Source organism: Artemia franciscana, chromosome 4, assembly GCF_032884065.1.
Source record: "Artemia franciscana chromosome 4, ASM3288406v1, whole genome shotgun sequence".
Classification (NCBI taxonomy): Eukaryota; Metazoa; Arthropoda; class Branchiopoda; order Anostraca; family Artemiidae; genus Artemia; species Artemia franciscana.
In genome coordinates, this window is record NC_088866.1 from 56,977,698 (window position 1) to 56,992,495 (window position 14,798).

Below are 14,798 nucleotides of genomic sequence, written 5' to 3' on the forward strand. Positions count from 1 at the left end.
CTGTTTGATTATTGACCCAAGAAGAACCCAGTGCTTACACACTGTTTTTAAAAGCATGGTTTTTAATCTTTTTAAGGGGGATTCTTTTATAAAAGCTATTTGGTCAGCTCATCATCGGCTAACCCTCTCAAAGACAAAGGGTCTTTCAGGGAATTCTTCTTCGAGACTACCCACCATTGAGAGCTGTGGAAAATCTTTGATTTGACTATGATTCTAGATTGTAAAGACGATGAAATTTTATGTCCCCTTTGTTGGTAGGGTTTTCCATCAAATTGGGTGGCTCCACAGGGAACTTCCAAAGCTGCCGAAATTGCTCAAATAATATTTATTTCGAGCTGATTTTCCGCGTTTTTTTCTAATAGGTATGCTTAAAAAAAAAAAAAAAAAACAGAGAATGCCCTTACCTGAACGTTAAAAAGAAAATTCTGTTTCATTTGATCCTGTCATTCGATAACCGAGTTTCAGCTTTATCCATCAACCGAAACTATATTTTATTTTATCTTTTGCGGTATTTTTACACTGAAAAATACATTGGAAATCGTCTTTTCAGAGTCGCTGAAAAAAGGAAAGATTGTATTTTTTTCAAAACATGCCTCGATCCTTTTCTATAAAAAGGCTAAGGTACATCGTAATCCTGGCTTATACGTGACGTAACGTTGTTTAACCAGCCATTGGAAATAACGAATGTAGTTTGAAAGCCCGTAACATAACTTAAGCTCCGTAACGTAACTTTTATAAGTAATCATTGTTAGTCCAGAAGAAAATAAAATAGTTAATTTCATCTATACATATAATATGGCACTGAAACGTAACTCTGATTTTGTTCATTATTTTTTTCCTATTAACTGTTGATATATTACAGGCGCGAATATATTTTTGACTGAAGAAGGCAATTGTCTTAAGCTAGGCGATTATGGCTGCGCTACCAAGATTAAATCCCATACTACCGTTGCTGGTGAGCTGCATGGTTTTGTTGGAACACAAGGTAGGCAAGTTCTATTCTTTTAAGTATTTGCTATCCAACTAAGCAGTGCAGAATACTAGGGATAGAAATGAACAAAATCAGAAACAAAATAAATAGCGACAAATTGAGTATTCTAGCCAATAGTTTAATTGTAAACCTTGTAACTGGGTAGTGTTCTAGCAAGACATCTCAAGACTCTCTGTTTGATGTTATCCTTAATTATTTAGATTTTGAGTATTAATCAGATGGGGCGACGGTATAACAGATAAGCTAGAGTGCAGGATGAATGGAATTCAAGATTTAATCACACAACACCTTTGCTGGTCAGGTGTAGGCTATGTGTTTTTTGGCACACGAGATAGGGAAGGTCCAGTGTCCTAACTGTCATTCAACCTGGTTCTATAATTCCTCAATAGGGGATAGTATTAGACAAAGGAACCTAAGGACAAATTGAATAGCCTTGTCAGCAATTTAGCTGCAAATCCTACAACTTGGGAAAAACGGGAAAGTGACTTGGTTTCGCATTTTTTGGTGTTAAGTATTTTGATTTTGCATGATTAACTCTTTTGTATTCTTTTCTTTATGCGATGCAAAAAAAAAATGCAGTTTTTTGCAAAAAACTGTATCTTCCTCTAATCTAATAACTTTGGACCTATACAAAGGGCAATAGAACTTTATCAATTGAATTAGTCCCGTCAAAGTTTCTACGACCTCACGGTTGGGGAAAAAAATAATGCATGGACGACTCTTTGCTTTTACTCAGACCCCCATAAAACGGGGCACTCTGAGTAAGTAATTTTTTTTCTTGGTATTCTACTGCTTTTTAGCCTGGCCATGAAGCCTCACTGGGAAATATTGCAGACTGTTTCTTTACGGGTTATCAGAAGTTAATAAGTTTATTGACTGATTGATAATGACAAAAATAATAATTCAAGTGGCCGACAAGACTGCAATGGATTACCTGGTGTTAGTGATTGATTGATTGATAATGGCAAATAGCTAACTCGCTTTGTTTAGCCGAGAAAAATATCACTTTTGTACCTCATTTGATGGCGTCCTTAGTTACAAAGATTTAAAGTATTCGTCAGATTGGGTTGATATCACTGATATGGATTACCATATAAAATTCTTTTCAAACTGTCACAGCGATATGCTTCGGTTACATTTTATCGTTGTGTCTTTGTTTATTTTTTTAAAATAGTAGTAGTAGTGGTAGTAGTAGTAGACAGGTTTAATAGCAAAAACTTGACAGCTATCGCTGATTTGCGTTTCTTTACTACACATTCAAAACCAAACTACACTTTTAAATATAAATCAAACTATAAACATTAACTCTTATTGTGCATTTTGACGAAAACCGGGACGAAAGAATTACCATATCGGTTTGTTCTTGTTTTAACGGGAACTAACTTATCTTGCTTTCTCGTTCTTGATGGTAGAGGTTGATCAGGTAGAATGCCACGGTGCTGAGATTTAGAAAGCAAGAACTTTCCAAAATTCAGAGTTTCTTACCGGTTTCGGAGTGACGGCAGTCCTAGCAGTTCCAGAGCCTTGTCGGAGGGGATGTCACGACGGCCCAAGATGATCGATACCGCTTGCTTCTGAACCGATTTAAGCTCCTGACAAAGATACACTGTTCTAAGTGCAGAGGGCACCCAAACGGGGCATGCATAGCATATTCTGAGCAGCTTCGGTTTAAAGTTTTGAATACAAGAAAATGAAATTTACAAAGGTTTGAGTAAAACCGCGTTCTAAAGCAGATTTAAATCGATACTAAATTTAAATAATAAATTTGTTAAAAAATACTTGGTTCATTTTTTTTCCTTACAAAAAACAAACTCAGTTAATCAAGTAAACGCGCAATTGTATTCTTTAGTTAGATTCTTGCGTATTCGTCGTAACTTATAGATTTCTTGCAATTAATTTGTCAATTATATGTGACAAAACAATTAATTCTGAGATGCCGCTGTTGATTTAAGCACACTAAAGGTGTATAGACAGGATATGTCACATATTTGTCACATTTGGGAAATGATGTGTCACATATTTCTCCTTGGCTCCTCCTTTGTGCGTACGGAAATGGCGAATCTTTACTGATGGCTGGTCGTACATGCGGTGGGAATGTAGGAGACCTGTTTTTGGTGTATTTTACGCATGACCCATTTAGTCAGCTTACAACATTTTTTTATATTTTAAGTTATTTATAAAGTTTAATGAAGAAAATAATAAAAACAGCAAAGAATTTAAAAGTTACGCATTTTCTAGCTACACTTACCGACTAATCACAACTGCACAATCTAATAAATTTCTTTAATTGTTCATTTTCATCTGGTCTTATTGATTAGGCCTACCCAGTAGTGAATGACGCTATTATTAAAATTAATAAACACGCCAACGCTAGTTCATCCGCTGACACGTCCATTTGTTACGCTGGGATATGTTCCATTTCTGAAACAAACGTTCAGTACTGTCTATATATTTATACGGTGGATTTAGGCCGTACTTTGATACTGGATTCTTTGTAAACTCAGATTGCCTTCAGAGAATGTACGTAGCCTATTATTTAATGAATTCCAAGAGATATTGAAAAATTTAGGCTGATCGACTGGTTAGGCGTATGAACCCGTAAAAACATAGACTAAAATGAAAATCTCAACTCAATCTAATGTGTCTAAACATTTAGCTGATTTAGTCAGTATTAATGCCTACTAGTGGCAATAAACTGCTTCAATTTCGCTGGTAGAATAATGTAGTCATATCCAATGCGGTATGGCAATGGTTATAAAGTATTTGGTCATAAAATAGTCCATAAGTTAACATAGTACTCACATGATGGTAACATGGCCAATCTTATTGATTGTGTTATTGCAAATCAAAGACTGGCAGGATCGACACAAGACACTATGGCATATGGGTTACTGATTTTATTGATTCTAGGCTTTTATTAATGTAAAGAATAAAAATCGTAATCTAATAGTGTCTACAAGCTAACTAAAGGCGGAAATTTTTGGAGGAATAATCATTTTTCTGGTTGTTATGACAGAATTTAAAATGAAAATTTAAGAGGAAATTTTTAAGAACAGTTGGATATAAAACTGGATAGTTTTAAATTTGACAACGTAGAAAATGGATGGAATAACTTTAGAAAAAGAAAATTGTTAAGTATTAGAAATGTCATAGAGAGGAAAGTTAGATTTGCAGCTAGGAATATTAGTGAAAACACATTAAACTCGGTAGAAGAGAGAAAGTATTTGTACAAGAATTTTCTTAATGACAGATCTTACGTGAATTCGAGGAAAGTGAGGGTAGTATTTTAGGTATTAAAGTTTAAATTAAGGAGATGGGAAAGCCATGGATGAAAATGTTGAGGATCTGGAAGATGCATCTTAACGGCATAATAATAAGATGTTTGATTCGGCAGTTAGGGAATGGAGAGTGAGTGGTCAGTTTGGAAATTTCCCAGTTAAAAATAGGAGCGGAGTCTCATTTACTGATAAGAAAAGTGCTAAAGAGAAAAATTTTTCCAGAATAATTGCCTATGAATCATTTTGGGTACGAGACTGACTGACGTGGTTCATCCTCTTTCTAGGGTTGTAATGAGAGAAAAGTTGAGAACGCTAAGATGTGTTCTGTGGATGAAAGATGACAAATTGCAGAAGATAGTCCTTGTCAGCCAACAGTCTAGGGTCAAACGAGAAGTAGGTCGTCCCTAAGTGGGGTAGTAAAATGTCGTAAGGAAAGATTCAAGGGAAATGGGAACTTCTTTGGACGTTGTAAATAGAGTGACTTTAAATAGATCGGGATGGGAAAGGAACGTACGTAGCTATATTGGCCTCGGGTGGTTTGGTAACTGCAGTGAGTTTTTCGTACTAGTAGTAGTGGTAATAAAGTTGTATGAAGGGTGAGTGTGACAATTTTTGAGGCATTAGCTTGATTCCTTAGGAAGCAAATTAGTTAACATGATGGTATTTCTGATAGATAATGGTGTCAATTTATGGAAATGGGGGGGAACGGTAAATTTATTTATTTTTTATGGGGGGACGAGGTAATGAAAATACCAGAAAAAACATTCTATGTAAAAATACCAAAAAAAGGTTTTTCAAATAAAAGGAAGGGTAAAATGAGCCCTGTCCCCCTCCTCTAATTGACGCCCATGCCAAGAAATAATATGGGTGAAGTTTTGAGAGAGGAACAGTTTTAGGATGGGGATTCGACCCCTTCCTTAGTTCCACCGTAAGCACAATCACATAACCTTACTTACCTGATGCAAGTGCCACTGTGCCACTGTAATGGTCAATTCTTACTATTCTCCCCCCTCCCCTTCCCTCTTTACTATTTACCTAAAGGTTTCAATATTCATGTGTCTAGGAACAAATTGAATCTGTAAAATATTTAAAACCTATCTCTCTGCTAAAAACATTGATTTTGCTTCTCAGTATTTGCTGTGAAGTGCAAGTTTCTCAGTAGTTGCTGTGAAGTGCAAGTTTTAATCTAATTTTTGCAATTGCTGCTGCTGATGATGAAAATATGGATTAATTTAAACCAATCTTATTTTCATTGCTCCTTTCTCTTTAGTCCTTCGATTCTGTCCGTCTTTCATGTTTCTGTTATGGTAGGCTCCTTGCTAATTATACTTTGTATTTCCAATGTCATTTTAGCTTATATGGCTCCCGAGGTTTTTATGTCCACTGCTGAAAGAGGCCATGGTCGGGCTGCTGATATTTGGTCAGTTGGTTGTGTAGTTGTAGAAATGACTACAGGAAAGGTAGGCTCTCTCTCTATCTCTTTGTCTCCTTTCCCATATCTCTCCCTCCCCCCTCTACCTCTGTCCCTCTTTCCCTCCTCCCCTCCCTCAATTTTTCTTTTTCTCTTTCATTACCTTTTTTCTAGGTTCTTCCTTTATTTTACTAAGTGTTTCTTTTTAAACTTTTTGTTGCTAATCCTTCCGCCTTCAGATGAAGGAGACCTTTCACATCTCTTCCTTAAAAAACAAGTTCAAATTTCGTTTGGTATTTATTATGCTTCAAAAAACCCCTTCTCAGTCACCTTCATTATTGCAAGCTTGAAAATTTTCGTTCACACAGCTGTCATCTTAATTTGAGCTTTATGAGAAAAATCTTGCCATCCCTAGCATCATAATGTGATCTCACTTACATATAGCCATTCAAAAGAAAGGCCAAATTGTGGTCTCCCTTAACTCTACCAAAGTTATCTTTGCAGATAAGTACAACCCGACATGAAGAAAGCTCCGTCTACGTTTTATTACTGTTTTAATCATTATATAACTTGGCCCCGGCTTAGATATAGCTCTGGGGGAAATTAGGTCAGAATGTCGGTCCATATATTGAAAGAAAAATTGAAAGAGAAATGGATAAACTGTGCACAACGGATGACATGCGGACTGAAGTAATAAAGCAGTTAGACGACGGCCTGCAAGCTATCTCAAAGACACTAGCCAGTGAAATAGATAAGAAGGTAGCCGAAGCGCTACAAACTGACAGAGAAAGACAAAGGCGCAAAAACAATCTTATCGCATTCGGGGTCCCAATCAACCCTTCTCTGTCAGTTGAAGCGCAAAACACAGCCGACAAAGCCTTCATCGAGGAATTCCTACAGAAAGAATACGGCATGCTTGTTACTGTCACAAATGTAAGGAGGCTGAATAAGCGACCTTCTTCAGCGTCTGCTAAAGATCCGCCCAAAACCACGGTACCAACTGTCTTCACGGTTAACAACCCTTCGTTGCCCAGGAAAATCGTGAACACGTCTTACGAAAGAAGAAATAACAAAGACGCTGTACAGTTCCGCCACGACAAAGTTAAAGCTGACAGGGACAGTAGAAAATTACTATTGGCAGAACTGCGTGATCGTGTCTCCAACGGTGAACCCGATCTGGTTATCAGGGGCAACAAAATCGTCCAAAAAAACCCGGAAGCAATGGTGGTGTGATTCCAATTTTCACCCCACCATTAGTGTATAGTGTAATTAGTTCTGCTTTTCCTGGTAAAAATAAAAATGTTGATGTAACCCTTAGTGACACTATTAGTGACAATTCATCAGACTCGTTTGAAACTGCGGAGGCTTCCCAGGAAGAAGAAGAAGACTTGAGCTTTGTTTCTGTTGAGGAAGAAAGTGACTCTGGTGAAAATAACAACAGACGAACCATACTGGACAGAAGCCAACCAGAATCAGCAACCGTAAGTTCTGACTTTAGTGTATGTGTTACTAATGTTGACCAGTTGCCCAACAAAATTAATGAACTAAAAACCCTAATTGACTCAAAAAAGTTCGATGTGATCTTACTGACTGAAGTCTGCCCTAAAAACAGTAGTAACAAACTTCACGATTCCCATGTGAAAATCCCGGGTTACCAAGTTCTCTCAAATCTGTCGTCCCAGGGTTGCAAAAGAGGAACACTAGCCATCGCTAAAGCAGGATACAATACAAAGATAATTGATGTTCCTCTCCTTTGCCCCTTTGTTGAGGCAGTTTGCTTTGATCTGTGTGTGCCAGGGAGCCATGTGTCAGGGACAGTCAGAATCGGATGCATCTACAGAAGTCCCTCAGCCCCATCCCAAGTTGTAACCGAACAAGCAATAGCAGAAATAATATGCACACTAAATTCGAACCTCAAAGGACATCTGCTTATTACCGGCGATTTCAACCTTCCATCTATAAACTGGATAAACGGTTTTGGATATGGTGCCACTCCAACCAAACAAGACAAGCAACAGCCTTTCCTAAATTGCCTCAGTGGATTGTCCCTACACCAGATAGTTGACCAACCAACTAGATACAGATTGTTTCAGCGCCCAACAATACTTGACCTGGTTATCTTGAATGACAAAAGCTTAGTTCAAAGTATTGATTACTCGCCACCCCTTGGTAAAAGCGATCACCTAACTATAGAGCTCATGCTGAAAGTGAAGGTACTTAAGAACAAGCTAGTCAAAAAAGTGTTTGTCGACTACATTGCTATTCGAAATGAATTATCCACTACAGACTGGCCGAATGTACTAAGTGGCACAGTTGACGAACAATGGACCAAATTCAAGGTTGTTTTGCTGAAAGCCCAGGATGCCCACACAAAGACCAGTTTCAAACCAAAACCTAGATCCCTCCCCTACATGACAAAAGACATCAAAAGAGAAATAAACAGGAAAAAGAGGTCATGGAAAAAGTTCAGGCAGTCAGGAGACCTGCAGCAACACACAAAATTCACCAAGGCACGAAACAAGCTGAGAAACCTCACCAGAAAACTCTACGAAAATCTGGAGTCCAATCTTGCCAAAGAAAGTAAGACAAATCCTAAAAAATTCTGGAATTATGTCTCTAGCAAGAACCACTCCCGTCGAAATATCCCCAGACTGGTGAAACCCTGTAGCACTACCGTAACCAACATAACTGATGTAGCAAACGAACTAAATAGGCACTTTGCTTCAGTTTTCACCTGTGAACCGGAAGGCCCCCTGCCAAACTGCCCGGGCTATGAAGCCCCCACAACGATGGAGCAAGTCAGCATCGACCCCTCCAACATCCTCAAACGGCTTCAAAATCTTGACACGAATAAATCGGCTGGACCAGATCACTTACACCCAAGACTGCTGAAGGAACTGGCAACCATCATCGCAGGACCACTGTCTGACCTATTCCAAAAGTCTATTAATGCCAAATCTGTCCCATCTGATTGGAAAACTGCTTTTGTGACCCCAATATTCAAAAAAGGCAGCAGACTTAAAGCAGAAAACTACAGACCTATAAGTCTCACATCAGTAGTCGCAAAAATCCTTGAAAGAGTGATCAATGATACAATACTAGAACATCTGAAAGTCAACAATATCCTATCCCCTAATCAGCATGGGTTTCAACCAGGAAAGTCAGTTGAAACAAATTTACTGGAAACATATGACATCATTACAGATTTGCTTGACAAAGGATTGCCAGTGGACCTAGTTTTACTAGACTTTGCTAAGGCCTTTGACAAAGTCCCACACAAAAGGCTAAGAGAAAAGCTTACTGCTGCCCAGTTACACCCCAACCTGGTTGATTGGCTTATGGACTTCCTGTCAGGACGAACCCAGAGAGTCAGGCTATTTAGTGCTGGAGGTGAAAAGGTCTTTTCCGAGCCCTGTGATGTCATCAGTGGAGTACCGCAGGGAACTGTTCTTGGTCCCACACTGTTCAACATCTACATCAATGATATATTCAGCGAGGTGGAAAACAAATTGTCTCTCTATGCTGACGACTCAAAGCTATTTGGAGCAGTGAATGTAAAATCCCTGCAAACAGACGTCCAGAAAATCCAGCTGTGGGCAGACAAATGGCTCTTATCGTTCAATATAAGCAAGTGCAGCACGCTACACTTTGGACCCTCAAACCCATGCGCCCAATACCATATGCATGAACATGCCTCCAACTCCGATCCACCCATCAAGACCAGCACAGAGGAACGCGACCTTGGGGTCATCGTTGACAGCCTTCTCAAGTTCCATGCCAACACCATCAAGAGCGTGTCCCAGGCCAACACAAACTTAGGTCTGATCAAAAGAACAGTTACCAGCAGATCCCCACTAGTTTTCCTGAAACTATACAAGGCACTAGTCAGACCCGTTTTGGATTTTGGCATGTGCGCTGCCTTCCCAACATACAAAGGAGATGTCAGGCTAATTGAGGGAGTCCAGAGGAGAGCAACCAAGGCCATCACAAACCTTGGAGACAAACCTTATCAAGATCGTTTACGGGCTCTCAACCTCCCTACCCTCGTGTACAGGCGCAACCGTAGCGACATGATGATGACCCACAAATTGCTGAACTCATCATATGCCAAGATCCTGCCCATCCACCCAGGCCCCCCACAGTGCACCAGAGGACACTCAAAGAAGCTGTTCAAGCAGTCAGTCAGAACCAGGGCCAGAAAAAGTTTCTTCACCAACAGAGTCGTCAGCCCCTGGAATGAACTGTGTGAAGCAACAGTCTCAGCCCCCACCCCCGAAGCATTCAAGAAGGCACTGGATAAAGAGTGGGCCACGAAAGACTGGAAGTATGAGTGGGACATTCCGTCCTGCTCATACCTGCTATGAGACATCACCGACTCAACTCAGGAGCATTCAACAGATCTACAGATCTTAATTTGCTCCGAAGTGCAAATTAAGGTAATTAAGGTAATATTAGGTCTACATGGGTTAAGGTTTTATGTTCACTTTTTTCATTATGTACAGCAATAGAAAAGCGATATCCTCCGTTTGGCTGAATATGGCCTCGAAATGGCTTTCCCAAATTTTTTTTTAGGTATACTGGCCCTGTATAGAAGGGCCAGATGGAGAAAGAGGGCATGGGATAGGGAGTTATTTTCATCCAATACTTTTGAATCTTGAAAAAGGTTGGAACGATTGAAGGATCTAATATTTGTCTAAAGATAAAAGAAATTCAGAATGAGAAACCTGTATTTGTACTTGTAATACTGTTTGTTTTAATAGAAACCAAATGTCTTCGGTTTTGGTTGAATACTTTTGACTAGTATACTAAAGTATTAGCATTGGACGTTATATTAGCTATTTTAAGTAATATCATATCCTTTTCTCTCTTTACTGTTAGTTTCATGCTATATTCCTTTTTTCCAATTTTATTCCGTAATTTGATCGTAAATTACCTGATTATTAACTTGGCATCTCTTAGCACTAACAACATTTCTTAAAGATCAACTTTGACCATTGTATTACTTGTTTTTTTAGAATAAATAGCGTGTATTACCATTTTTGTAATTTTGACATTTTGTGTGTTGTTTTGTTGCATTTTCATTGGATTGTTGGCCTGTTATATGAAAGTGTTGAGAATCTATGTTGGCCGTTGCATTAATTCTTAATTTTAAAAAAAGCAAATGATGCTATCTAACTGATATAAACCCTAAGGAAGTTCCGGTTGCCAAAGGATAAACTAAAATGAATTAAAAAAAATTAATCTCAAAATAGAATTAATAGAACTGGCTCAGAAGAGATCAATACAAATCATCTACGAAAGTTTCTCATTGCCTTACCCTTTTTATCTAGAGGTATTTAAACTTGGTCCGTCGTGAAAAAACTGTACATGTAATTTGGTTCAACCTTCACCCTCCAGCCTATCTACAATAACTTTCTCCTGCCTCCCTTTGTCCCTCTGTGAACCCGACTCCCCAGAGAAGTGGCTGTGAAAGTTCCAAAATTGATGCTGGTTTACTCCAGATCTCAGCGCTTCATGCTTAACGAATATATTGACTAAAACTTATAGTTGTGACCTCTTTATTTTATTTTTTTTTACTTAATGACGTCATGTTTGGGCCATGCCCATTAAAGCTTGAATCTTGTTTTTCAATAAATGATTTGACTTGAATTCTAAAGAATAAGTGATATCCTATTGTATCTTATTCTTTCTCTCATGACTTTAAATTTCTCACCATTTATATTTTCTTTTTTGTTGCGCAATTATATTGCATTTTGTTTGGGTGTTCACCACTTGTCTTTTCCTACTGATGAGATTGATCACGGATTAGGTTTGTCCTTTTTTCCCTTTTTTTCTCAGAATAAATCGTAATATCTCTTATTGAGTTTTTTTTCGAATAATAAGTCGAAAATTCCAAGTGTAAGTAGTCTTAGAAAATTGGGTGAGTACTCATTCGAATGGAATTTGAACTTCTAGTGCCCTTTTTAAGTGACCGAAAGGATTGGTCAATGGGAAGGTAGCTTTTACTGCCATCCCAGTTTCAGAGGTAGTAGTGCCGTGCGGTGGCGCATTTGTTCCTTGAAAGGCACGCAGTCATTACAAGGTAAACGGTTAATACAGAATTTCAGTATAAAGCTTCGTTTAACCAAGTTGATTTACTTGATTTTTCCGCACCACCTTCTAGACTGTATATTTTGTAATTTGTTACAGCGACCCTGGCCTGAGTTGGAGAGTAACTATGCCATAATGTTCCGGGTAGGAATGGGAGAGCACCCCGAGCCTTCTGTGAATCTTAGCGCAGAAGGAAAAGACTTCATCGGACACTGTCTGACTCATGACCAGTATGAAAGGTGGACTGCTTTGCAACTTTTGGAACATCAATTCGTAAAGGTATTGACTTCTGTTTTTTTTTTTGTTTTTTTTTACGTTGTTCTAAAGAAATAGTTAAAGATTGGTTCTAAACAATTCTTAATTCATAATATGCAGAATAATTGTGCCTAACACATTTTGGATGCAAACCCGCTATACTTTACCCCCACCCAACCCTCCTAATGTGCAAATATATAGCCCACATTTGTTTTTAAAGAATTATATTTTCATCATATTTTTTAATATTTCATTAGGATTAGTCAAAGAAATAGTTTCTACCAAGATGAAGAACGTAACAAAGGCGCTATAACAGACAAGTACCAAAAATATAATATCGAAAGCTCCATTTCCTTAGTATTTCTATAAGTGAAAAATGAAGATGAGCAGCATGAAACTTTAAATAGTCGGCAAATTGAACAAGGGAGGAGAAAATGAACTGGGCAAATTAATAGAGCTTGCTTATTTTGACGTAGGGTCGCATCCAGGGGGTGATTTACCCGCTTTGAATATCTTCCTCGTTGTTCTAAATTGTTGTTCGTTGTTCTAAATCCAATCTTCGGACTTTTGTCCCAAGATTGAGAAGGCTGCTTTCTTTTTTATTATTTAATTTTTCTTATTTTTTCTTATTTTCTTATTTCTTATTTTATTTTTCTTATTTTATACTTATTTTATACTTACTTTCTTTTTTCTTATTTTATTTTTTATTAGATGATCGAATTGGCACGGACCGAGTTTTAAGCTCTTAGGGGGGCTCAGCTGGGGTCCAAATTTTAGAAGCCATTCTTGATTAGTAATTCTAATTTAAGCTTTTTTACGTGTTTATTTGTACACATTTGTCTATTTGCTGGCATCCATATGAGATGAAACCTACCCAGTCCTGTCAAAATATGAGAGCATGGGCCTGGTTGATCTTGTTTGGAATAAGGTGTTTGAAAGTGTGCAGTACATGTGTATAAATAATAGTTCAATAAAGAAAATTCTTTCATTTGGCAATGAAATACACAAAAATACTACTATTTGCATAGTACTATGTACTATGTCTCATACATACTACTATGTATGTGACCGAAGATGCCTTAGTGACCTTAGGGACGGACCTGTGACCTAGAAGATAAACTAAAATAATACAAATAGAACATCGACATTTGTACAAAAAATAAATACTGTTTATTGCTCCTATTTTCTCCAAAGAAGTTACAGATGCAAATATCTTTGTCTTCTTGGTTTCTGGGTCATTGGATTGAGAGAAACGAAATTTAATTTATTTGACTCTCGTAAATTACCCTAGGTTGAATTCGAGCCAAATTCACCCGCATTTCTATTCAAAGTCAGGTTCTTAAGTAAATTTTTTTTTTTAATAATAGTTTCTCTAAAAAAATTTTTTAAACCCTGGAATCTAGAAATCAGAGAAACATTTTCGAACATTAAAAAATAGCCCGGTAAATTAAAAATACCAACGTTCATTATATACTCTAATGGATAAAGCATAAATGTAAAAATGCTCAAGGGAAATCTTTATGAGTAAAGGATCAGATTTAAGGCATAGTTTTTAAATTAGAAAAGATGGAAGCTTGGAAAACTTGGATAAATTATGTAATTATAGAACATAATTAATTAATTATATAATTAGAGTAATTATGAACCTGACAAAAGATACGAACACATAGTATTAGTAAATGATACTTGGGAAGAAAATAGGCTTAATATAAGCTTTTAATGTAGGTCTCAAACCAATTTTATTTTGTGTATATGAAGTACAAGTCTAAGGTTAAAATCAAAAACAAACAACAAGAACAAACAACAAATCGGTTTTATTTCCACAATCTCTCGTAGTCATAAAACTAGATGGCGCTTATGCTTACAAAAAGGATTAAATCAAACGACGAAAAAATCCGAAGACGAATAGGATTAAATCAATTTAATGGATTAAATCAAATAGTATAGGATTATATCAATTGAATAGGATTAAATCAATAGGCTATCCTTAGTTGTGCCACTGAAAAACCAAATCGACGCATTAGTATAAGTGTCCGCATCGCACTCTTTGCCTTTTTGATAATTGTGTCGAGATGAAGGCTGAAAGAGCAGTCGATGCCAAACTTGACACCAAGCACTACTGCCGAAGATTCACTAGGATAAGGAGGAGGAGGGCACATAAAGTCTCTCTTCAGGGGATTAAAGCGAAGGATTTTAGTCTTTCCTTCGTTGATTTGGAGGCTGTTCGCAGTACATTCATCTTTAAAGTTATTGATTATTTCGTTACAGAATTGGGAAACAGCCTCAGACTTCTCAACAACGTACTTCAGTAAGACTGACAAGTCGTTTACATACTTAAATCTTTCTTCATAGCCGGAAAGGATGAAATTTATCACTGCCAAAAACAGTAGACTAGCGAGCTTCGTACCTTGTGGGGCTCCGCATGTAAGCTCGACCCATTCGGAACATCAATAAAAAAACACATGTCACTCACAAATCTTGGCACTTTATCAGGTGGTGTAGCTATGACCAGGCTCTTGCTGTGCTGTCACAACGATAGTTCTTTCTTCTTAAAAGGCACAACGCCAAAGATCCATATTCATTTCATTTTCCTATTGTATTTTTTGTTGTATTTTCTGTCATATTTTTCTGTTTTTATTTCCTTATTTTCTGTCAAATCTATTCTATTTTCTATTACATTTTCTGAAAGTCTTGTCACATATTTTCTTTACATTATACCGTGAACTTTAATATGTTATTTATTTAATATTGAATGTAAATCTTTATTTTTTTT

At 37.4% G+C, this 14,798-nt stretch overlaps 1 protein-coding gene across 1 annotated transcript in view; it reads left to right on the forward strand.

Moving 5' to 3' along the window:
• The window catches only part of LOC136025797 (mitogen-activated protein kinase kinase kinase 4-like), a 131,618-nt gene extending 117,116 nt beyond the window's left edge, over positions 1–14,502 (forward strand). Inside the window, exons 12-15 of the mRNA XM_065701787.1 lie at positions 863–985; positions 5,623–5,729; positions 11,870–12,049; positions 14,294–14,502. Of these exons, the coding sequence (XP_065557859.1) occupies positions 863–985; positions 5,623–5,729; positions 11,870–12,049; positions 14,294–14,377 (494 nt within the window). The 3' untranslated portion in view covers positions 14,378–14,502. The remainder of the gene's footprint in view (positions 1–862; positions 986–5,622; positions 5,730–11,869; positions 12,050–14,293) is intronic.
• The last annotated feature ends 296 nt before the right edge of the window (positions 14,503–14,798 follow it).